The sequence below is a fragment of the Budorcas taxicolor genome, chromosome 19 (genome assembly GCF_023091745.1).
Source record: "Budorcas taxicolor isolate Tak-1 chromosome 19, Takin1.1, whole genome shotgun sequence".
Lineage (NCBI taxonomy): Eukaryota > Metazoa > Chordata > Mammalia > Artiodactyla > Bovidae > Budorcas > Budorcas taxicolor.
The window spans coordinates 40,957,098-40,983,022 of NC_068928.1; the positions used below are offsets into that span (position 1 = coordinate 40,957,098).

The 25,925-nt window shown below is 41.4% G+C and overlaps 3 protein-coding genes across 3 annotated transcripts; all 3 read right to left on the reverse strand.

The window, feature by feature from the left end:
* Window positions 1-2,174: 2,174 nt before the first annotated feature.
* On the reverse strand, window positions 2,175-2,585 carry LOC128065338 (keratin, high-sulfur matrix protein, IIIA3-like). The gene has a single exon (XM_052658516.1). The coding sequence runs from the start codon at window positions 2,583-2,585 to the stop codon at window positions 2,175-2,177; it is 411 nt and encodes a 136-aa protein (XP_052514476.1).
* A 12,000-nt stretch (window positions 2,586-14,585) lies between these two features.
* LOC128065343 (keratin, high-sulfur matrix protein, IIIA3) lies at window positions 14,586-14,984 on the reverse strand. The gene has a single exon (XM_052658521.1). It carries the CDS (start codon window positions 14,982-14,984, stop codon window positions 14,586-14,588), a length of 399 nt encoding a protein of 132 aa, XP_052514481.1.
* A 4,737-nt stretch (window positions 14,985-19,721) lies between these two features.
* On the reverse strand, window positions 19,722-20,120 carry LOC128065339 (keratin, high-sulfur matrix protein, IIIA3-like). Its single transcript, XM_052658517.1, has one exon. The coding sequence runs from the start codon at window positions 20,118-20,120 to the stop codon at window positions 19,722-19,724; it is 399 nt and encodes a 132-aa protein (XP_052514477.1).
* Between the last annotated feature and the right edge of the window lie 5,805 nt (window positions 20,121-25,925).

Here is a 25,925-nt window from a genome sequence, read left to right on the forward strand (position 1 = left end):
TCCACATCATGGTAACCATGACTGCAGGTATGATGTTAAAGGATGGTTAGGGGAATCACTGTATGTTAGAGATCAAAAACTTAGTATATCATTTTGTCCAACCATTTAATTTTATAGGTTTGGAAACTGACATCATTCTTTTTATAAATAGCACATGTTTATTGAATACTATTATGCCTGGGGCACTGAAGGATTATGTAGAAGGCAAGACTCAATCTTCTGCCTCATGTTTTACTCTAGCGCACAAATTGGCATAGTACCAATAAGCCAGAGTTGAGCATAGGAACAGGGTGTTCCTATGGAGATGCAGACCAGAGAACAGACTTGTGGACCCAGTGGGCGAAGGAGAGTTTTGGACAAATAGAGAGACTAGCATTGAAACATATATATTACCATATGTAAAACAGATAGCCAGTGGGAATATGCTGTATGTCACAGGGAGCTCAAACTGGGTGCTCTGGGACTACCTAGAGAGGAGGGATGGGGTGGGAAGTGAGAAGGAGGTTAAAGAGGGAGAGGACACACGTGAGCCTACGGCTGATTCATGTTGATGTATGGCAGAAACCAACACAATATTGCAAAGAAATTATCCTCCAATTAAAAATAAACAAATTTGAAAAAAGATTGATGTCGTGAAACAGAAAAAAAGAAGGAAACATTCAGCTTCAAAGTTCTAAATTGAAATATTATTGTTCTGGTGTGAACTATTTCTAATTTCCTCTCAGCATCAGTTGATATTAGAATGCTATGGAGTTTAGGGTTGACTGCACTTTGGAGAGGCTAGTAACTTGCCCCATTCACACAGCCAGTACACAGCCAGAAGAGATGGGTATAAAACTTCAATTGCTCTTTCCTAGATCAGTTCATTTTATTTTACACTGTGTTGCTTTCCAGGATCGATTAAAGTTAGTAAAACTCACTGTCTTCTCTGTTTTCTTCTAACATTTCTGTGTGGTTTTAAACACACAGCAAGTAAGTATAAATATGTAAAAATTGTTTTAAGTAATCTTCTGACCAGAAGAATTTCCCATAGATCTGCAATTTCTAATTATTTTATCCCTAGTTGTTTCTTGTTTCCTACATTCAGATGGGTTAATTCTCCACCTGGGTTTCTGTGTCTGCCATATTCTTTGTGTCTTTTTTATTCCATGGCAATGTCTCAGTTAACTCTTACTGTGTATCACTTAGACCATGGCAGCGGTCTCTTGATTGCTTCCGTATAGTCATTATTATGTCTAGCCTTTGGCCCTTTGTTTTTATAAACATCCAACACAGAAATCATCCTTATGCCCAACTCCTGCCATGCTGTTCCCCTGCCCTAAGGCTTTCAATAGTTCTTTGTGTTTGTTGAATAAATGGCATATTCCTTTGGCTAGTTCTAACAGCACACCAATTTTTGAAAATGATCTTTCATTAGTATTTTATCTATATCCCACTCTAATCATCTCTGAACAACTTCTTTATACCTTTGTCAATACTGTTTCCATTATTGAAAATGCCATCTTCCCTGAGATCTGGACACCTAAATCTTAACTCATATGAAATGTTAGCTTCTTTTTCAGTCTTTCTTGTTCTCCCCAATTGATAGTAACTTCTCTGTTGATGGAAAATGGCAACCCACTCCAGTATTCTTGCCTGGAGAATCCCATGGACGGAGGAGCCTGGTGGGCCACAGTCCCTGGGGTCGCAAAGAGTCGGACATGACTGAGCGACTTCACTTCTCTGTTGACAGTCTGTTGTACATTTTCATATTCTAATCGTTGGTTAATTACTGTGAGTTTGTTTCATCTCCTGGAAATTTCTTGAATAGGATGACATTAACCCAACTTTAATACAGTCTATGGTTTGCAGACGGTAGGCAATCAGTCTATTTTTGTTATGCTTACATTTAATACAAAAAATAGAATAAATAAGTAAAACCAAAGTTGTGTTTGCTGGGCCAAAAAAGAGAAGTTTATTAGAAAACAAACATGCTGCAAGACTTAAGATCTAAGAAGGGAAGAAGGAAGTTGTTACTTGAGAATAGCCCAAGCCTTAATAGATGAGCCTGCATCTCCAGTTCCTAGTTGATGCGAGGTCTTAAGGGCTCAGGGCAAGAAGTTTGTTAGGTAGAGAAATGGGGGTAGAACTTTTTCAGACGGTCGGTTGCTTGCTCTGCCCAGGCAGTGCACTGCTCAGCAGCAGGGGGAGGTCCTGCAGGTGCGGCAGGTGGTGCGGCAGGTGGTGCGGCAGGGGGCCGGCTGGCAGCAGGTGGGGCGGCAACACGGGGACTGCACAGAGACGGGCTGGCAGCACGTGGTGGCCCAGCAGCAGGGGCGGCAGACCACGGCCTGGCAGGACGTGGGGCAGCAGGTGATGGGGCGGCAGCAGCCCTCCTGCAGGCTGCAGGGGTCGCAGCAGACCGAGCGGCGGCAGGGCTCGCAGATGGGGCGCGTGCAGCGGGGCACGCAGGTCACGGGGCGGCTCACGGTGGTCTGGCAGGACACTGGGCGGCAGCAGCAGGGGTCGCGGTAGCAGCAGGGCTGGAGGCAGCCTCCGCCACAGCTGAGGGAGGAGAAGGTGGGGCCGCAGCAGGAGCCGGTCATGGTGGTGTGTGGGGCCGAGTGGGGCTGAGGTGGTGAGAGGAGTTGAGTGTTCCCAGGTGTGAGTGTCTTCCTCCTGCTCGGGGCCCTTTATATACCCTGGCCAGGAGATAATGACGCCGCCTCTTGTTTATTTTTTGCTCAATTAAATAGAAATTTGTTTTGACTAATGGTTGCATTGTTGGTGACATAATCTCATTAAAGAACATCTGTTGCCTCCCTAAATATGGATGTATTCATGCTGTTCATCATCAAAATCTAAGTACTCTGGAACGTTGGAGGTGAAGCAGCTCTTGATGCTTATTTTGAGTAGATGGCATCTGACAAAACCTGGGCAAAATAGTGCTGAAGGGGCTACAATTTTTAAAGACATTAAAGGCATAAGAGTTTCTAGATCACTGACTAGATCCTACCCTTGACCCCCAAGAGATTCCCAGAAAAGCCTGCATGTGAATCAGACAGGTGTTAGACATAGTCTTTGGTGTGGATTCCTTGGGAAAACGTTTGTGTTTCACTTCATATGGAGTTGGACTGCTGAGCACAGAAGAACTGATGCTTTTGAACTGTGGTGTTGGATGGCATTGCGGAGTCAATAGACATGAGTTTGAGCAAGCTCTGGGAGATGAGGAAGGACAGGGAAACCTGGCATGCTGTAGTCCATGGGGTCATAAAGACTTGGACACAACTGAGCAACTGAACAGCATGGTGAAATGTACATGCCTTGAATAGTACTGCAGCTCATAGATTTGTATTGAAAAGGTTAAAGTTGCCTTTCATACACTGAGCATTAGAATAAAATACCCAAGACTGACATCTATTTTTTTTCTTTTTTTCCAGCTCACATTGTGGCAACTCTGATTTTTCTGGTTTTTCTTAATACTGGTTTTCCCTGAGGCATAATATTTTTTATACTTGTCTTTCTTGTGTATGTGATATGAAATTGTGTAATAAATTTTTTCTTACTATACCTTGACATGGTTGCTACAACTATGAAGTAATAAGGCAGAGGTTTTTTTCCCTACATAATAGATGTAGAAAACAAACTTGTTTGCCAGGGGGAAGTGGAGAAGGAATAAATTAGAAGATTGGGACTGACATAAACACACCACTATATGAACTGAATTCCCACTCAATTCACTGGCAACCCACTCCAGTATTCTTGCCTGGAGAATCCCATGGACGGAGGAGCTTGGTAGGCTACAGTCCACGGGGTCACAAAGAGTCAGACACGACTGAATGACTTCACTTTAAGGACCTACTGTATAGCACAGGGAACTCTTCTCAATACTCTGTAATGACCTAGATGAAGAAAGAATCTAAAAAAGAGTGGATAGTGCTTGCTTTGGCAGTACATATTCTAAAAAGCAAAGACTTCACTTTGTCGACGAAGGTCCATATAGTCAAAGCAATGATCTTTCCAGTAGTCATGTACAAATGTGAGAGCTGGACAATAAAGAAGGCAGAGCTCCAAAGAACTGATGCTTTCAAACTTTGCTGCTGGAGAAGACTCTTGAGAGTCCCTTGGGAAGCAAAGAGATCAAACCAGTGAGTCTTAAAGGATATCAACCCTGAATACTCTTTGGAAGGATTGATGCTAACGCTGAAGCTTCAATATTTTAGCTACCCAATGCGAACACCTGACTCATTGGAAAAGACCCTGATACTGGGAATTATTGAAGACAGAAGGAGAAGAGGGTGACAGAAGATGAGATGGTTGGACGGCATCACTGATTCTATGGACATGAACCTCGGCAAACTCTGGGAGATGGTGAGGGACAGGAAAGCCTGGCTTGCTACAGTCCATGGGGTCACAAAGAGTCAGACATGACTTGGAGACTCAACAGCAGTATTCCATTGTATATATGTACTCCAGCTTCTTTATCCATTCATCTGTCGATGGACATCTAGGTTGCTTCCAAGTCCTAGCTATTGTAAATAGTGCCTCAGTGAACACTGTGGTACATGTGTCTTTTTCAGTTATGGTTTCCTCAGGGTATTTGCCCAGTAGTGAGCTTGTTGGATCATATGGTAGTTTTACTCCTACTTTTAAAAGGAGTTTTCATACTGTCTTCTGTAATGGCTGTATCAATTTACATTCCCACCAACAGTGTGAGAGGGTTCCCTTTTCTCCAAACCCTCTTCAGCATTTATGTTTGTAGATTTTTTGATAATGGCCATTCTGACCGGTATGCACTCTCACCACTTTCATTCAACATAGTTTTAGAAGTCCCAGCCATGGCAAACAGAGAAGAAAAAGAAATAAAAGAAATTCAAACTGAAGTAAAACTGTTCACTGTTTGTTGATGATATGATACTATACATAAAAAATCCTTAAGATGCCACCAGAAAACTATTAGAGCTAATCAAGCAGCTTGGTAAAGTTGCATGATGCAAAATTAATACACAGAAATCTCTTCCATTTCCATACACTAACAACGAAAGATCAAAAGAGAAATTAAGGAAACAATCTCATTTACCATTGTAACTAAAAGAATAAAATCCTGGGAATTAACCTACCCCAGGAGGCAAAAGACGTGTACTCAGAAAAAAATAAGACACTGATGAATGAAAGTAAAGATGCCACAAGCAGATGGAGAGATACACCATGTTCTTGGCTTGGAAGAAGCCATTGTGAAAATGACTGTACTGCCCCAAGCAACCTACAAATTCAGTACAATCCCTATCAAATTACCAAGGGCATTTTCCACAGAATTAGAATACCCCAAATAGGCAAAGCAATTTTGAGAAAGAAAAACGGAGGCGGAAGGACCAAGCTCCCTGACTTCAGACTATAATATGAACCTACAGTCATCATGGTACTGGCACAAAAACAGAAATATAGATCAGTGAAACAAGATAGAAAGCCCAGAGATAAACCCACACACCTATGGTCACCTAATCTTTGACAAAGGAGGCAAGAATATATGATAGAGAAATGCAGTGTCTTCAACAAGTGGTGGGGGGAAGACTGGACAGCTACATGTAAAATAATGAAATTAGAACACTCCCTAACACTATATACTGGAGAAGGCAATGGCACCCCACTCCAGTACTCTTGCCTGGAAAATCCCATGGACGGAGGAGCCTGGTGGGCTGCAGTCCATGGGGTTGCTAAGAGCGACACGACTGAGCGACTTCACTTCCACTTTTCACTTTCATGCTTTGGAGAAGGAAATGGCAACCCACTCCAGTGTTCTTGCCCAGAGAATCCCAGGGACGGGGGAGCCTGGTAGGCTGCTGTCTATGGGGTCGCACAGAGTCAGACACGACTGAAGTGACTTAGCAGCAGCAGCAACACTATATACAAAAATAAACTTAAAATTGATTAAAGACCTAAAGGTAAGGCCAGACACTGTCAAACTCTTAGAGAAAAACATAGGCAGAATACTCTTGGACATAAATCACAACAAGACCTTTTTTGATTCATTTCCTTGAGTAATGGAAATAAAACAAAAAATAAACAAATGGGGCATAGTGAAACTTAAAAGCTTTTGTGCAGTAAAGAAAATCATAAACAAGATGAAAAGACAGCCCTCAGAATGGGAGAAAATATTTGCAATGAAGCAACCGATAACAGATTAATCTCCAAAATACACAAACAATACTGATATCACTTACTATTAAAATCAAATCAGTATCAAAAAACAAACAACCCAATCAAAAAATGGGTGGAAGATCTAAATAGGCATTTATCCAGAGAAGATATACAGATGGCCAACAAGCCCATGAAAAGATGCTCACCATCACACATTATTAGAGAAATGAAGATCAAAGCTACTGTGAGGAATCGCAGTCAGAGTGGCCATCATCGAAAAGTCTACAAACAATAAATGCTGGAGAGAGTATGGAAAAAAGGGAGTCCTCTCACACTGTTGGTGGGAATACAAATTGATACAGCCAATATAGAGAACAGCATGAAGGGTCCTTAAAAAACTAAAAATAGAACCACTATATGATCCAGCAACCCCACTCCTGAGAGGATACCTGGAGAAAACTATAATTCAAAAAATACGTGCATTCCAACGATTATTGCAGCACTATTTACAAGAGGCAGGGCATTGAGGCCACATGAATGTCCACCAATAGAAGGATGGATAAAGAAGATGTGTACGATGTGTACAATTTGTACACGTGTACAATGGAGTATTACTAAGTCCTAAAAAGGAATGAAATTGTGAAGTTTGCAGAGACACTGGTGACCGAGAGACTGTCATACAGAGTCAGAAAGAGAAAAACAAACATTGTATAATATTGATTATATGTGGAATCTAGAAAAATGATACAGATGAACTTATTTGCAAAGCAGAAATAGAGACACATATAGATAGTGGACTTATGGATACAAGGGTGGGAAGTGGGTAGTGGGATGAATTGGGAGATTGAGATTGACATATATACACTACTATGTGTAAAATAGATTAGCTTATAAAAGCCTCCTGTATAGCACAGGGAACTCTACTTAATGTCCTGTGATAACATATGGGAATAAAATCCAATAAAGAGGGGATATATGTATATATATGGTTGATTCGCTTTGCTGTACAACAGAAACTAACACAACATTGTAAAGCAGCTAAACTCCAATAAAAATTAATTTAAAAGAAGTTTTTTTTTTCCCATAAATGTATGCATATTGATACACTGTTCAGAGGTGGTGGGTTGGGAGACTATGCAGCTGTTCTATGATGACACAGTCTGAAATGTGATTAATGGGAATGCTTCTTCAGGAATCATTGCCATGGCAGTTAAGGAATTGCATGGGGGAAACATTCTCCTTATTTTTCAGCTTTACTCTTCCTATGATTCACCAGACAAGGTATTGGATCACTTTAGTATCATTTCCATCATTCAAAAGAAAGTGACTCAGGCCTCAAGAACTAAGGCTCCCAAAATGGAGCTTCAAACATAATTTCAAAACTTTAAAAGGAATGTAAATTGACTGAACATACAGTCGCATTTGCGAGAAAGTCAAGCACAGTCTCATCGAAATAGATCCTCAACTCTCTTGCTTACATTTGGTTGTCCATGTACACTCAGGATTTCTTCAAAGCCATAACCAGAGCCTAGAAACAAACTTGTTATTCTGTTCTTTTTTCCCTTCCCCCCACTCCAACTTTACTGAGATACCAAAAAAGGATGTCCTTTTCATCATAGGGGACTGGAATGCAAAAGGAGGAGGTCAAGAATACCTGGAGTAACAGGCAAGTTTGGCCTTGGAGTACAACATGAAGCAGGGCAAAGACGAATGGAGTTTTGCCGAGAGAATGCACTGGTTGTAGCAAACACCCTCTTCTAACAACACAAGAAATGACTCTATCCATGGACATCACCAGATGGTCAATACCAAAATCAGATTAATTATGTTCTTTGCAGCTGAAGATGGAGAAGCTCTATACAGTCAGCAAAAACAAGACTGGGAGCTGACTGTGGCTCAAATCATTAACTCCTTATGGCAAAATTCAGACTGAAATTGAAGAAAGTACGGAAAACCACCAGACCATTCAGGTATGACCTAAATCAAATCCCTTACATACAGTGGAAGTGACAATAAATTCAAGGGATTAGATCTGATGGACAGAGTGCCTGAAGAACTATGGATGGAGGTTCATAACATTGTACAGGAGGCTGTGATCAAAAGCATCCCCAAGAAAAAGAAATCAGCAGTTCAGTTCACTCAGTCATGTCCAATTCTTTGCAACCCCATGGACAGCAGCACACCAGGCTTCCCTGTCCATTATTAACTCCCAAGCTTGCTCAAACTCATGTCCATCATTTGGTGATTCCATCCAACCATCTCACCCTCTGTCATCCCCATCTCCTCCTGCCTTCAATCTTTCCCAACATCAGGATCTTTTCCAAAGAGTCAGTTCTTCCCATCAGGTAGCCAAAGTATTGGAGCTTCAGCTTCAACATCAGTCCTTCCAATGAACATTCAGGATTGATGTCCTTTAGGATTGAGTGGTTTGATCTCCCTGCAGTCCAAGGAACTCCCAAGAGCCTTCCCCAACACCACAGTTTTAAAAAGCATCAATTCTTTGGCGCTCAGCTTCTTTTATGGTCCAACTCGCACATCCAGACATGACTACTGGAAAAATCATAGCTTTGATTAGACAGACCTTTGTTGACAAAGTAAAGTCTCTGCTTTTCAATATGCTATCTAGGTTTGTCACAGCTTTTCTTCCAAGGAGCAAGCATCTTTTAATTTCATGGTTGCCCCCACTCCAGTAGTCTTGCCTGGAAAATCCCATGGACGGAGGAGCCTGGTAGGCTGCAGTCCATGGGGTCGCGAAGAGTCGGACACAACTGAGCGCCTTCACTTTCACACATTGGAGAAGGAAATGGCAACTCACTTCAGTATTCTTGCCTGGAGAATCCCAAGGATGGCAGAGCCTGGTGGGTTGCCGTCTGTGGGGTTGCACAGAGTCAGACACGACTGAAGCGACTTAGCAGCAGCAGCAGTCACCATCAGCTGTGATTTGGGTGCCCATGAAAATAATGTCTGTCACTGTTTCCATTGTTTCTTGATCTACTTGCCATAGGCAAAATGGTTGTTGGAGGAGGCCTTACAAATAGCTGAGAAAAGATGAGAAATGAAAGGCAAAGGAGAAAAAGAAAAAATATATCCAACTGAATACAGAGTTCCAAAGAAGAGCAAAGAGAGATAAGAAAGCCTTCCTAAGTGACCAATGCAAACAAACGGAAGAAAACAATAGAATGGGAAAAACTAGAGATCTCTTCAGGAAAATTAGAGATACCAAGGGAACATTTCATGCAAAGATGGGCACAATAATGGACAGAAACAGAAGCAGAAGATATTAAGAAAAGGTGATAAGAATACACAGAAGGACAATACAAAAAAGATCTTAATGACCCAGATAACCATGATGGTGTAAACACTCACCTAGAGCCAGACATCCTGGAAGGTGAAGTCAAGTGGGCCTTAGGAAGCATCACTATTTGTGGGGGTGATGGAATTTCAGTTGAGCTATTTCAAGTTCCAAAAGTGCTGTACTCAATATGTCAGCAAATTTGGAAAACTCAGCAGTGGTCACAGGATTGGAAAAGGTCAGTTTTCATTCCAATCCCAAAAAAGGACAATGCCAAAGAATGTTCAAATTACAGCAGAATTGCACTCATCTCACACACTAGCAAAGTAATGCTGAAAATCCTCTGAGCTATGCGTCAATAGTAGATGAACTGAGAACTTCCAGATGTTCAAGCTGGATTTAGAAAAGGCTTAGGAACGAGAGATCAAATTGCCAACATCCATTGGATCATAGAAAAAAAAACAAGAGAATTCCAGAAAAACATCTACTTCTGCTTCATTGATTGTCTAGGTTTGACTTTGACTGTGTGGATCACAACAAACTGTGGAAAAATCTTAAAGAGATGGGAATACCAGACCTCCTACCTGACTCCTGAGAAATCTTTATGCAGGTCAAAAACCTAGAGGGGTGGGATGGGTAGGGAGACGGGAGGGAGTTTCAAAAGGGAGGGAATATATGTTTCCCTATGGCTGATTCATGTTGAGATTTGACAGAAAAGAGCAAAATTCTGTAAAGCAATTATCCATCAAAAAAAAAAAAAAAAAAAAGAAGAAGAAGAAAGAAACAGAACCAGGCATGGAACAATGGACTGGTTCAAAATTGGAAAAGAAGTACATCAACACAATATATTGTCATCCTGCCTATTTAACTTATATGCAGAGTACATCGTGTAAAATGTTGGACTGGATGAAGCACAAGCTGGAATCAAGATTGCCGGGAGAAATATCAATAACCTCAGATATGCAGATGACACCACCCTTGTGGCAGAAAGTGAAGAGGAACTAAAGAACCTCTTGGTGAAAGTAAAAGAGAAGAGTGAAAAACCTGGCTTAAAACTCAGCATTCAATAAACGAAGATCACGGCATCTAGTCCCATCAGTTCATGGCAAATAGATGGGGAAACAATGGAAACAGTGAGAAACTTCATTTTCTTGGGCTCCAAAATCACTGCAGATGGTGACTGTAGCCATGAAATTAAAAGACACTTGCTCCTTGGAAGAAAAGCTATGATCAACCTAGACAGCAGAGACATTACTTTGCTGATAAAGGTCCATCTAGTCAAAGCCATGGTTTTTCCAGTAGTCATGTATGGATGTGGGAGTTGGACCATAAAGAAAGCTGAGCGCTAAAGAATTGATGCTTTTGAACCGTGGTGTTGGAGAAGGCTCTTGAGAGTCCCTTAGACTGCAGGGAGATCAAACCACTCAATCCTAAAGGAAATCAGTCCTGAATATTCACTGGAAGGACTGTTGATGAAGCTGAAGCTGAAGCTCCAATACTTTGGCTACCTGATGCGAAGAACTAACTCTTTGGAAAAGACCCTGATGCTGGGAAAGACTGAAGGCAGGAGGAGATGGGGACAACAGAGGATGAGATGGTTGGATGGAATCACCAACTTGATGGACAGGAGTTTGAGTAAGCTCTGGGAGTTGGTGATGGACAGGGAAGCCTGGTGTGTTGCAGTCCATGGGGTCACAAAGAGTTGGACATGACTGAGCGACAGAACTTAACTGACATATAGCTGTGTAATTTTAAGGTGCATGTTGTGATGATTTGATATATGTCTATATTGCAAAATGTTTACCACAGTAAGGCTAGTTAACACATTCTTTCCCTTACCTAATTGTCATTTTGTTGTTGTTGTGATGAGGATATTAAAGCTCTACTCTCAGAGTATCTTTCAAGTATACAGTATACACTTGACTCTTGAACAACACAGGTTTGAACTGCATGGGTCTATTTATATGCAAATCTTTTTCAGTCATAAATGCTACAGTGACATATGACCTGTGGTTGGTTTCATCATGGATATGGAGGAACTGCAAATACAGAGGAACCACAGATATGAAGTCTCGGATATGGAGGGCAGAATATAAGTTGTACTTGGATTTTAACTGTGCAGAGTCAGTGCCCCTAACCCCAGAGTAGTTCAAGGGTCAATCATAGTATTATTAGCTATAGTCACCATGCTGTACATTAGATCCTTGGAATTTATTCATCTCATAAGTGAAAGTTTGTGCCTTTTGACCCAAATCTCCTCATTTCTTCTACCCCTCAGCCCTTGGTAACTACTTTTCTACTCTAGGTTTCTTCGAGTCTGATGGTTTTAATTCCATGTATAAGTGAAATCATTACAATATATGCTTTTCTCATGTCCAACTTATTTCATTCAGCATTATGCCTTTAAGTTTCACCCCTGTTATCACAAAAGGCAGGATTTCCTTCTTTTTGTGGCTATTATATATATATAATTTAGCCTAATTAACAACTAATTTTATTTAGTCATTCATCTGTTGGACATTTTGTTGTCTCAGTGTCTTAGCTATTGTAAATTACTCTTGTGAACATGTGGAAATCTCTTTGAGATAGTGATTTCATCTTCTTTGGATGTATACCAAGAAGTGGAATTGCTGGATCATAGAGTAGTTCTATTTTCAGTTTTTTGAAGAACCTCCAAACTGTTTTCCATAGTAGCTGTAGCAATTTACACACCCCCCCCCCCAAATAACAGTGTACCAAGGTTCCCTTTTCTCCACATCATCACACTAGCATTTGTTATCTCTTGTCTTTTTGATAATATCCATTCTAACAGGTGTGAGGTGATATCACATTGTGGTTTTGATTTGCGTTTCCCTGGTGATTAGCATTGTTGAACATCTTTTCAACATGTACTGTTGACCATCTATATGCCTTCTTTGAAAAAATGTTTACAAATCCTCTGCTTATTTTTTAAGTGGATTGGTTTTCTGCTGTCTTTTGTTTTGGTCTGTTGCTATTTAGTTGCAGGAGTTCCTTGTGTTTTGTGGATATTAACTGCTTATCAGATACACAGTTTGCAAATAGTTTCTCCCATTTGGTGGGTTGCCTTTTCATTTGTAGTTTGCTTCTTTCACTCCATAGAAACTTTTTAGTTTGATGTAGTCCTGTCTGCTGATTTTTGCTTTTATTGCTTATGCTTGATTCTTCTCAAGGCACATTGTCTAATAATCAGTTTTTCCTCTTGCTAGGGGTGAGGTGTCTTCATAATGGTCACATTTTGGGCATGGAGAACCTCATCAGGGGACAATCTCAGGTAAGAAGACTCATGTCTCTACTCTAAACACTTCTGATCCAAAACTGTTCTAAGATGACTTTTTCCTTTCTTTTATAAAGATATACAAAGAATGAGAGGCCACGAGCCCTTCAGTAAGTAATTCCAGTGTTTTCAGTTGAGGATACTCATTCTACCCCACACCCAAGTTTCATTTCCTGGCAGAGAAAACATGGGTCATGTGTGAATAATTCATGCCACTGAGCTCTGTAATTTGACAGTGGTGGCAAGTTATGTGCTATTTTCTGATGCCACTTATTCTAAAACCAGACAACACTCATTGAAAACTTTGCAACTTACTGACTATGAGTCTTTGGGCCATATGGGATAATAATAGATGTGTAATCAAGGTTGTTGTGAAGGTTAAATGAGCTAATAATTTTGTCAAGCACTAAGAACAGTGCCTGGCACTTAGTGTCTTATATTTGTTGAGTTAATAAATATATTTTAATAGGTATCATTTCAGTGGTGCTTTATAAGCTCTAAAATTTGAATTTAGAACAAAAATGAATGGTGTTTGAAGTGGTAAGTAGCCAGTTCTCTGCTCTGTCACCAGAAAATACATATCAAATAGGATTATTCAGTGGGGGATTTCATTAATCATGTAAAATAAAAATATCTTGAAGGAAGATATTAGAATTCCCTCTATTTGAGCACCAATCTCTGTATAGGGGAGCCAGGCTACTGTAGAACTGATGAGAAGAACATGTGTCAGAATTGTGGATAGTGACACTAACTATCACAATGTGTGAGAGTCCCACAGCCCATGCAACAGAGGGAGGTCCTAAAAAACAACCATAAAAGAAAAGGCGTAAAATTTAGTCAGATTCTTAGTGATGATGGACAACATATTTTGCATAATGAATGCTAGGGCTTTATTTAACAGTATCATTCAACAACCACATTATGAGCAAATTTTAACATGAAAAATACTGTCTTGCATTCTCAATTCTCAGTTGCTATACAAAAGGAGAAAAGCAATTGTACATGTAATCAAAAACAGCTAGCAATTTTCAACAATTTTTATTGGTACATATTGAAAGTGGACCTTACTTTATGCCATTGCTGCTGCTGCTGCTGCTAAGTTGCTTCAGTTGTGTCCAACTCTGTGTGACCCCATAGACGGCAGCCCACCAGGCTCCCCCCGTCCCTGGGATTCTCCAGGCAAGAACACTGAAGTGGGTTGCCATTTCCTTCTCCAATGCATGAAAGTGAAAGTGAAGTCGCTCAGTTGTATCTGACTCTTCGCGACCCCATGGACTGCAGCCTACCAGGGTCCTCTGTCCATGGGATTTTAACAGGTGTCATTTCCGTGAATGAATACTCGGACTGGGAATGTAAGTGGTAACCTGATGTAGACTCCTTACTGGTCACTACTGAAGACCATTTCTCAGGTGTTTGGTACCTACCTGTCTGAACTGTGGGCATTGGTGACTTGGAGATATAGCTGTTTTTGTCTTTATAATCAGCTACTGTGTCCTATAAATGCCATTTACAACGATAATGAGGAAACTGCCCAGATTTCAGTTATTTTAGAGAACAACAAGAGGATTATTTCCTGTCTTGCTTTGGATTTCTCTGGAAAATAGAGACAGAATCTAATGAAAAGAAATATCACAGAGACCATGATTTCTATGTCCAAAGTGTTAAGTTTATTAGAGAACCAGCAACACAATACAGGAGTGAGCAGGGGTCTTGGGAGGACAGGATAGTTTTCATCAGTAATTAGTTTGAAAAGGATGCCTCCTAGTTTGAAGAGAGGAGGAATGGGCTTCTCAAGAAAAGAGGTGTTTCTGCTGTGAAGCTGTGGGACAGCAGGATAGACCCCGCCCTCTACTTAGTGATGATGCCCCCAGGAAGCACTGCTCAGCAGCAGCGGGAGGTCCTGAAGGTGCGGCAGGTGGTGCGGCAGGGGGCCGGCTGGCAGCAGGTGGGGCGGCAGCACGGGGACTGCACAGAGACGGGCTGGCAGCACGTGGTGGCCCAGCAGCAGGGGCGGCAGACCACGGCCTGGCAGGACGTGGGGCAGCAGGTGATGGGGCGGCAGCAGCCCTCCTGCAGGCTGCAGGGGTCGCAGCAGACCGGGCGGCGGCAGGGCTCGCAGATGGGGCGCGTGCAGCGGGGCACGCAGGTCACGGGGCGGCTCACGGTGGTCTGGCAGGACACTGGGCGGCAGCAGCAGGGGTCGCGGTAGCAGCAGGGCTGGAGGCAGCCTCCGCCACAGCTGAGGGAGGAGAAGGTGGGGCCGCAGCAGGAGCCGGTCATGGTGGTGTGTGGGGCCGAGTGGGGCTGAGGTGGTGAGAGGAGTTGAGTGTTCTCAGGTGTGAGTGTCTTCCCCCTGCTCTGGGCCCTTTATATACCCTGGCCAGGAGCTGATGGCCCCCACGACACATAATCATTTCTTTGTATTTGTTTATTCCTTCTGAAATAGCCCTGGTAAGTTTAGTAAGTTCCCTGGACATTTTTTCCAGATGCTCAAGTGCTCATAAAAGACTGTTTTCCTTATTTAATGAAGACTCATTATATTTTTCTATTTACGGTTCAAATATGAATTTAATGACCCTGACTTCAAAGTGTCCAATTATCTTCATAATTCAGTGATGCTTTTGCCAGTTGATGTTTTGATAACATGAGACTGGTTGTCATGCTCTTACTAATAGTGGAAGTGGATTCCCCAACTTATGAGTGTCCTTTAACACTGTTAAGCTTCCTGGGTAAAGCAAGTTCAGAAAAATACTATAGAGATATTTTGTTTGTCAGCAAAAGAAGAAGTTTTCTGTCTACATTTTGGAGCTACAGCAATGCATCTTAGTAAAACTCTATCATCAGTAGTTTTTCCCCCCAAGTTTTTTAGTGCTAAAATACACATAACATAAAATTTACTGTTTTAATCATTTTTTTGTGTGTACAGTTGAGTGGCATTAAGTACATCCACATTGTTGTGCCACCATCAACACTATTCATCACCAGAACTCTTTCATCTTGCAAAACTGAAATCCTGTACCCATTAAACAATGGCTCCCCATGACCCTCTCTCCCCAGCCCCTGGAAATCTTCAGTGTAACTTTAAAAAAATCTCCCCTTTCCCCCCTGACATCCCATATTGTTTCCAACACAAATATTGGTCCTAGCTGAAGGACTGTAGTCAAGTCAGTTATCTGGTATCTTATATGTAAAATGTGGAATATAAACCCAGCTTCTGGAAAGCACCATTCTACTGTTATTATGTGTTTAGCTTTTTTGGTCTTAGATCCATGTTTATTAATTTCTATTAGTTGCATCTTTGCAAATCATGGTAAATTTCATGTAATTTTTGTGATAGCCAGAATTATTGTGTTCTAACCACATCCTAAGCATTATACTAAAAGAAATAAATGGATTAATTTATTCTTCAAAAAATCTTATGATACTAGAGAACAAACTTATGGTTACCAAAGGGGATAGCGGGTGCTGTGTTGCACTGTGCTAAACTGCTTCAGTCAGGTCTGACTTTTTGTGACCCTATGGACTGTAGCCCGCCAGGCTCCTCTGTCCATGGGATTTCCCAGGCAAGAATACTGGAGTAGGTTACCATGCCCTCCTTGGGGATCCTCCCTGATCCAGGGATTGAACCTGCCTCTCTTATGTCCCCTGCATTGGCAGGCGGGTTCTTTACCACTAGCGCCATCTGGGGAAGTCTGGATAGCAGGCAGAGGAGGACAAATTAGGAGTTTGGGACTGACATATACACAATACTCTCTATAAAATATGTAAACAGCAAGGGCCTACTGTATAGCACAGGGAACTATGCTTAATATCTTGCAATAACTTATGAAGGAAAGTAATCTCAAAAAGAATATATATCTATATAAATGTATAATTGGACCACTTTGCTGTACACTTGAAAATGATATAACATTGTAAATTAACTATACTTCAATAAAAAGAAATCCTATGAGGTAGTTATTGTTATATCTCTTATTTTACGCATAAAGCCAGATAAGTGACTTGCCTAAAGTCATCTGCTAGTGTTGGAGCCAGTAGTTATTCCAACAGTTATTATTTATTCCAATCTATGGCAACATTGTAAGCCTAAGGAGTTGAAGAATGAAATTGTGGAAACTTCATTCCCTGTCAATAAGGAATGTCTGCTTTATTTAGGAATTTTAATGACAAATTATTTTTAAAATTGTTGTTGTGTGTGAAATGGCTAATTTTGAGAGTCATCTGGAAGAACTCTATGTCTTAATCAGTATCCTCAGGAATGTGAGGAACTATCCCCCTCAGAGCCTTCTCAGAATTCCAAAGCACACTTTAAGGAAAAAGTATTAAAGTTGGACATAGTTGAGTGGTCCTGAGGCACTATAAACAGAACCACCATCTAGATGAAGGTAGCAGCCTGCCAGCACGATGAACTGCCCCACCCCCCCGCCAGGTATAGGTCCTATAGCCCTAGGTGGTCTCAAGCCCACCTTGCCTTTACCCCACTGTCTCTTGCTTTAGTGTCCCCTCATGTACTAGGCTTCCTTCTGGATACAGACCCCTTGTGATTTTCAGTTATTTCAAATTGTCAGGGTCTGCAGGAAAATCATGTCACTCAGCAGGTTTTTTTTTTTTTTTCCCCTCTATCTCTGGATGTGCTTGGTTCTGACCTGTGCTTTACAATTAAGTCTGTTCTAGATCTGTGACTGAAGGCTGCAATTTAAGCCTTCTTTTCAAGCATTCTGCCCACAGAATCCCTTGCAGGCTTATCCAGACCTGCACCAGCCACTGTGGCTGACCAGGGTGTGGTGTTACAGTGCAACAAACATGATCCAATAATAATGATGAGCTTGGGATCAAACAGAACATTCTACATCTGAGAAAACGCTACAAGATGAGCAAGTCTCTAGAAGGTTAAGGAGGAAAATTCTGACAAAAGGAAAACAAAGTGTAGTGAGAGAATTAAAGAAAATACTTTTTAAAATTATTAATAAAAAAACAATGATCAAGAATATATAGATAGAAATTGGATGTTTGAACTGTCAACCAGTAAACTGTCAGATACTTTGACCACCTGATGCAAACAGCTGACTCACTGGAAAAGACCCTGATGCTAGGGAAAGATTGGAAGCAAAAGGAGAAGAGGGAGAAGAGGGAGGCAGAGGATGAGACAGTTAAGTAGCATCACTGACTCAATGGACGTGAATTTGAGCAAACTCCGGGAGGTATTGAAGGACAGGGAAGTCTAGTGTGCTGTAGTCCATGGGGTCACAAAGAGTCGGACGTGACTTGGAGACTAAACAACAACAGAAGTGTCAAACTTAATTAAGAGGAAATTCCATTGTACATACTGACAATGTAAAGGTTTTAAAACTAATGAGCTACTTGTTGAGAAAACTTTATTCCAAGAAAACTACTTCTCTTCAAGCGGTGGCTTATTGTTTTACTGTAAGAATGCACATGTCCAGCCTGAGAAGAGAACTGGGGTGTAATGAAATCTTTCTGTATTCCAACCCCTTAGAATGTTTTCATTCAATTATGTAGTAACTAATTTCTGATCATATACTATGTGTCAAGTATTGTGCTGGTCAATGGGAATCCAGCAGTGAACAAAGTCAGTCAAGTTCTGGGTCTGCACAAAGATTTCCTTGCCTGATTTCTGTAGCTGGGCAGGTAGATGAGACCAGGTGTGTAAACAGCACATTCCAAAAACTCTTTAATATCAGATGTCAGGAAGTCAATACGTTATTTCTCAGGATAACAATAGTGGCTAGTTTCCTGACCAGCCTACAAGTATGTAAAAGCCACAAAAACATATCTACTGTGGATTAATGTTATTATTTCAAATACATTAGCATGGTTTGGATAGTAAAATTGTTTAGAGTTCTAAATTAGAAATGGTTCTAGCCAAGCTACATTTCTCCTTCCTTGGCTGGAGGGATTCTGGAAAATATGGCATACTGGCTCTTCTAGGACAGGCATTTCAGTGGTTAGGAATTCCAGGTATCAATTCACTGCAGTTTTCTAGGTCAGGGAACAAATGGGATTCTGACTTAGGCGGTCGTTGTTCCGTCACCAAGTTGTGTCTCACTCTGTGAACCCATGGACTGCAGCACGCCAGGCTACTCTGTCCTTCACTATTTCCCAGAGTTTGCTCAAATTCATGTCCATTGAGTCAGCGATGCTACCTAACTGCTCATCCTCTGCTGCCCTTTTCTCCTTTTGCCTTCAGTCTCTCTCTCAGCATCAGGATCTTTTCCAATGAATCGGCTCTTCGCATCAGGTGGTCAAAACATTGGAGCTCAAGTTTCAGCATCAGTCCTTCCAATGAATATTTAGGACTTAGGTTTCCTCCCCCTTATCACAGATGTGAGAATGATTCATTAGTCAAGTTTGGGATCAGAGAGACTTCCTGTCAACTCTGCACTTCCTCAGCATGAATGAAAACTTTGACTTGAAATATGAAGGTGGTCCATGTAAGAGGTTCTAAATTATTTGGATTGCTATTAAAATTAGAGACCTTGTGCATGAATTGTTCCTAAAATTAAAAAATAAATGGCCCTTGGAAAATCTTTCTTCACTTGTTGCTTCTGACCCCCCATAGTATAACATAAGCTAAAAAATGAACTTTTGAAGATTAATAAACAATAAAGAAACACATTTGCTTCTGAGAAATAAAAATTTATTATTTTACCATGCAAAGCCCCAGGATAAATGTAATATTATCCTAGAAAAATATCTCATCTTGAAATAGTAGAGAAGTGATGATAAGTCAGTGGACTAGGGCTCTATTCAAGAGCAATTTTAATCTTTGTTTATTCATTTTTTAAAGCCAAGAATTCAAATCCTGAAAGCTGGAATTTTTCTAAAGACTGTCAAAGAAGGCCAGATTTAGGTACATATTTATGTGGGAAAAGGGATCAAGAGTTACTGCTCAGTGAATTGTTGCAGGCACATGGGTTTCAAAAGTAGTGTCTCTCATCTGATCTGAAGGGCTGGCACATGTTTCTGAATACCTGGGGTGATATCCTGCAGGGCTGCTCAGCAGCAGGGGGAGGTCCTGCAGGTGCGGCAGGTGGTGCGGCAGGGGGCCGGCTGGCAGCAGGTGGGGCGGCAACACGGGGACTGCACAGAGACGGGCTGGCAGCACGTGGTGGCCCAGCAGCAGGGGCGGCAGACCACGGCCTGGCAGGACGTGGGGCAGCAGGTGATGGGGCGGCAGCAGCCCTCCTGCAGGCTGCAGGGGTCGCAGCAGACCGAGCGGCGGCAGGGCTCGCAGATGGGGCGCGTGCAGCGGGGCACGCAGGTCACGGGGCGGCTCACGGTGGTCTGGCAGGACACTGGGCGGCAGCAGCAGGGGTCGCGGTAGCAGCAGGGCTGGAGGCAGCCTCCGCCACAGCTGAGGGAGGAGAAGGTGGGGCCGCAGCAGGAGCCGGTCATGGTGGTGTGTGGGGCCGAGTGGGGCTGAGGTGGTGAGAGGAGTTGAGTGTTCCCAGGTGTGAGTGTCTTCCTCCTGCTCGGGGCCCTTTATATACCCTGGCCAGGAGCTGATGATCCCCATGAGAAGCTGTTGTTTCCTGGAGTTGTGGTTGCCCATTGAAATGAAAACCCCAGATTGGTGGATTCAACTGCTGAGGCAGCAATACCAGCATCACTGATAGGTGCTTTTCTTTCTTCCTGTCTACTTTTCTCCTTGAGATGAATACTTGATGATTTGCATCATCTGAAAAATTACTCGTTGAATAGCTAATCCTTCCCGACCATGTCATGCGACAGACGAGCTGAAAGTTTGAGGAGTCCAGTGTTGCCACCCTCACACTTTCCTCTGTTCATCATCCATGACTAAGCATGGGATCATAAGATTCATGAGTCATAAGCCTGGTTTCTGATTGACACTGAAATGAAGGATGAGTTTCTGGAAAACCAAAATGGCTTGGTTTTGGTTTTACACAAACCAAACAGGTGACGTGTACTGCTTCTGCAATGGAACAAATGGCCCAGTGCTTCCATAAAATAATGTGTTATTTCACCTTGTTTATCAGGAAATCACCACCTAAGTCACTCAAGTAATGCTGTTTCGAGGGCTGAATTGGCCTATCACTTCATAGCAACATACGGGACCCTTGCTAAGTAAACAGTGCAATACTGTAGTTTCTTATCACAGAGTAATTACAAATTTTAGAAAGGCAAGACAAAGGCAAGGAAACCAATTAAAGGAGACAAACTTTTCATGCAACAGTAAGGCCAAACGAAGTAAAGATTTCATTCATATTATGCCCTTCTGAGTATTCCTTCTTGAGTCTTAGAAAGAACACCGAAATTGGAATATTTCTTGCTTCCTAGGTGTGACATAAGCACTTGCACTGAGTTCTTCAACACACATTAAAATATTTATAAAGGGACTAATTATCTTTCTGTTGTAGATGCTTTGGTTTGTTGGCTGAGGATTTTGCTTGCTTACGCATCAAGTGTGAAGGTGGGCTTCTAAGAAAGACAAGAGGAGGGACTTCCCTGGTGGTCCAGTGGTTAAGACTCTGTGCTTCCACTGCAGGGGGCATGGGTTCTATCCCTGGTTGGGGAAAGAAAATCCCAGATGACACATGGTACAGCCAAAAAAATAATAATTTAAAAAATGACAAAGGGAGGTAAATGAGCTGGTGATTGATAAAATTGTTTTGTCGTTTTCAGTCTCAGCTAAGAAAAATGGGGGTACAGAAAATAAATGTAAATTGGAAAAAAGGTTAAAAATAACACTGTACTCTTTTCTATTGGCACAACATTGGAAACCAACTATACTTCAAAAAATGTGACAATAAATAAATAAATGCTAAAAAAAGATAACATTGAACAAAGGTTGCTGAGGCAATTGACACACTTTGGTCCACCATAATTCTGGTTCTTAAAGGCCTTTGAGTTTCTGATCCATGATAGTTTATCCCAATTTGTGGAAAGCCAAATTGGTGAAATGATTTCTCCAGAGATGTACAGGTAAAAGAGTGGCAAAGCTTCAGCAATACTGCACACCATCTTTTGAGCACAAACACTGATGCATAACTTCTGGTCTTTTTCCAACTCTGAGTCATTTTAAAAGAGTGAACAGGTAGTAGTGGTAATCAAAAATTCTGTCTCATATAGGGAAATAAAATAAGAACTTGCTTAATTTATGGTTTATTTTAGCATATTGTTATTTGGCTTAGAATATATTGTTGTTTGTTTAGTCACTAAATTGTGACCAACTCTTTTGTGATGCTATAAACTGTAGCCCAGCAGGCTCTTCTGTCCATGGGATTTCCCAGGGAAGACTAGTGGAATGGGTTGCCATTTCCTTCTCCGGGGAATCTTCCCCACCCAAGAATCAAACCTGAGTCTCCCGCACCTCCTGCGTTGGCAGGCAGATTCTTTACCTAAGGGATTCCAGGGAAGCCCTTAGAATATATACAGAGATGTAAACATTAGGAATAGGAATACGTCTGTAAATGCATTGCTTATTTTAACTGACAAATGGACATAGTCCTAAGAAATCTTGTGTTCTGTGATCGTGGACTGTCAGAAACTTTGCTATTTGAAGTAATAATAGTAACAAGGGCTGTGCTATGCTTAGTCATGTCTGACTCTTTGTGGCCCCATGGACTGTCAGGCTTCTCTGTCCGTGGAGTTTTACACGCAAGAATACTGAAGTGGGTTGCCATTCCCTACTCCAGGAGATCTTCCTGACTCATGGCTGGAATCTGTTTCTCTTGCATCTTCTGCCTTGGCAGGCGAATTGTTTACCACTGAGCCACCTGGGAATCCCAAGTAATAAGGGGACATCCCACTATTGCTTGGATAGGACCTTAATCACCTTAACACAAAAGCAGTCTCAATATCCAATCCAGGGGGCAGAGAATCAGATACGAGATTTTCAGATACCACATTCTGCAGTTGTCTTAACTATGTGGTTTCCAGAGAAAGGAGACATTAGGTCCATTTCACTGCCCAGCGCTGCTGTTAATTCTTTTACACAAAGCCGCATTTTGCTTTGAACCTACCATTTCATGTAATTTTACCTAAATTCTCCCATTCCTCTAAACCCTATAAAAAACCTTTACCTTCACTTGGTGGGATGTCCTGTGTTCCTAATGCCGTGTGGTCTCCCTTGCTATAGCACACTAATGGACCTAAGTTTGTTAGAAAAGGGATGTGTCCCTGGCCTTTATCTCATGGGCTTTTTTAGTTACATTGTGCAAATTCCAGATGTTCTGCAAGAGCATAATCATTAGAGTGGAAGCAAGTAAACATTATCTAAGGTGGTGATAAATTTTGGGATTTTTTAGTTGGATTGAAAAAGCATGTAGTGATGATGACATCTTCTGACGGTCAGAAAAAGCCATGCCCTCATTTCAGTAGTTTCATGAGTTGTGTTTTGGTATGAGTATCATGAGTTATGTTTTTTTAGAAACTAATTTGGGGGCCCTGGATGTTAGGACATTTTGCAAGTTCTGAAAATAGAAAATGCATTCTGTGTTCTCCAAAACGATCCTTAAAATAGCCTCCAATCATAAGTGTCAGAGATGGGAATGGGGAAGATTGAGGGAAAAAGGGCAGGAGGAGGGTGGGGAACACAAATAAGTCAGAGAAAGAGAAATATCAGAACCTAAAAAGGAATAATACAAGTAAACTTATTTATAAAACTGAAACAGACTCACAGACTTAGAGAATGGAATACTTATGGTTACCAGGAGGGAAGGATAGCAGGGAGAGATAGGGAGTATGGGATCAAAATGTACACACTGCTTTATTTAAAAGGGCTAACCAACAAGGACCTACTGTATACCAAAGGGCACTCTGCTCAGTGTTATGTGGCAGTCTGGTTGGGATGGGAGTTTGGGAGAGAAAGGATATGTATATATGTATGTCTGAGTCGCTTTGCCATCCACCTGAAACTATCACCACATTATTAATTGGCTATATGCCAATATAAAATGAAAAGTTAAAAAATAAATTCTTCCTCCACCACCTGTCAATTTTGAAATTTAGAGAAAACACTTTAACCCTAGCAGCCCCAGTTTCCTCATCTGTAATAAGAGTCTCTGATGTTCTTCATAATCCAAGTTTATTATAAAATCCATAAAAATGTAGAAGACAGAAGATACAGGTATTATTAATTGAAAAGAGAAAACATTTAATTTGGAAAAGACAAAAGGCCTGTGTGATCAGGGAACTAGTCGGATTTATTTCTGGAATTAAAAAAAATATCTCTTCTAAGTGGTTTAAGTATTTATCTCCTTAAATCTAAGGAAGACTAAATAAGTAATCTTTTGGAGTCTCCTACAGCTTTGTGTTTAATTCCTTTGGGTTAGGGTGAAAGGGAAAGTATAACTATTAAATGCATGTATATCCCCAGTTCTCATTACCCCTGATGATAAACCCCTATTCATATTCATAAACCCTGCCATCAAGGACTCTTTCCTACATACTGTAAATCAGCCTTTAAAGAGCCCTTTCATCCTGAAACAGCCCTGACCTAATGATGAATTTTTTTGTGCCATTTATATTTATTAGAAAATTAGCCTCCGGCAATGGTTATGGATTATCCTGAAAAAAGTCTTCCCCTGAATGCCTTCCAACTCAAAATAACATGATATGTAATAAGTAGCACATTTTTTGAGCCTGTTTGTTATAGCGATGATCAAATATTCAACAAATATGAATGGTATTGAAACAGGCCAGGATGCTGTGGGGCCCCCATGTCCCCTGCCTGCTTTTTGTTTGCAGAAAAGCTTTAGCTTCCTAAGCCTCCCCCACGTTCCAAAGAGCAAATTTAATCGAAGAAATGAGAAAACACAGAAACAAAGGAAGACAGTCAAGCAAGATAAAATCATGATAGTTCAGCCATAAAACAAAGTCAAGGACTTTCAGTTCCTTGTCAAGGATACTATTCTGAGCCATACCTTTCAGTTGTTTTGCAGACACTAAACCCCCCATCAGGCGGAAGAAATTAATTGCATGCTGATCACAAGCGCAGAGACCCCAGACCAATTGGAATCAGAAGGTTGAAGGCAGATTCCTAAAATATCACCCTATTAACCTCACAATCAACCAATCAGAAAACAGTGTGAGCTGATCCTGGACCCTAAGACCCTCCTCTTCACCTTGTCTTTAAAAACACTTCCCTGAGATCCATTGGGGAGTTCAGGTATTTTGAGCCCAAGCTGCCAATTCTCCTTGCTTGGTTCCATGTTGGTTGCCTTGCAGTCAACTCTGTACTTTTCTTCACCACAATGCAGTGTCAAAAGATTTGTTTTACTGTGCGTGAGCGAGCAGATCTAAATTGGTTTGGTAACAGTAGGGGTGCTTCCTATGTGCCAGGCACTTTATATACATTAAGTTGCTTAACTTACCCAGAAATTTACATTGATAAATATTAATTTTCTCATTTTGTAGACAGGGAAAACTGGAGGTCAGAAAATTTAAGTTAAACTGATGAATTTTTTGCTTTAAGTAAATATATACCTTTTAGAATTCTTTTCATAAAGACAATTCCCTTCTAATGTATTTTGATTCAATAAGTAGAAATTGACTACCAGCTATATTCTAAACATCAACCTCAGTAATGGGAACCAGGCAAATTGTGGCTTCTTCATTGGAGGTAGACAAATAGATAATCACAATACTATGCCTTGTGAAGAGGGAAGGAAGTATAGGATGTTATTGGCACAACTCATGGGCACCTAACCTAGCTTGTGGGTGTGTGCATGTGTGTTCATGCATGTTATGCATGTGTGTTTGTGTGATGGAGGGCTTCAGTTCAGTTCAGTTCAGTTCTGTCGCTCAGTCATGTCCGACTCTTTGCGACCCCATGAACTGCAGCACACCAGGCCTCCCTGTCCATCACCCAACTCCCGGAGTTCACTCAGACTCACGTCCATCGAGTCAGTGATGCCATCTCATCCTCTGTCGTCCCCTTCTCTTCCTGTCCCCAATCCCTCCCAGCATCAGAGTCTTTTCCAATGAGTCAACTCTTCGCATGAGATGGCCAAAGTACTGGAGTTTCAGCTTTAGCATCACTCCTTCCAAAGAACACCCAGGGCTGATCTCCTTCAGAATGGACTGGTTGGATCTCCTTGCAGTCCAAGGGACTCTCAAGAGCCTTCTCCAACACCACAGTTCAAAAGCATCAATTCTCTGGCGCTCAGCTTTCTTCCCAGTCCAATTCTCACATCCACACATGATGGAGGGCTTAGGACAGAACAATTGGAGAGGACT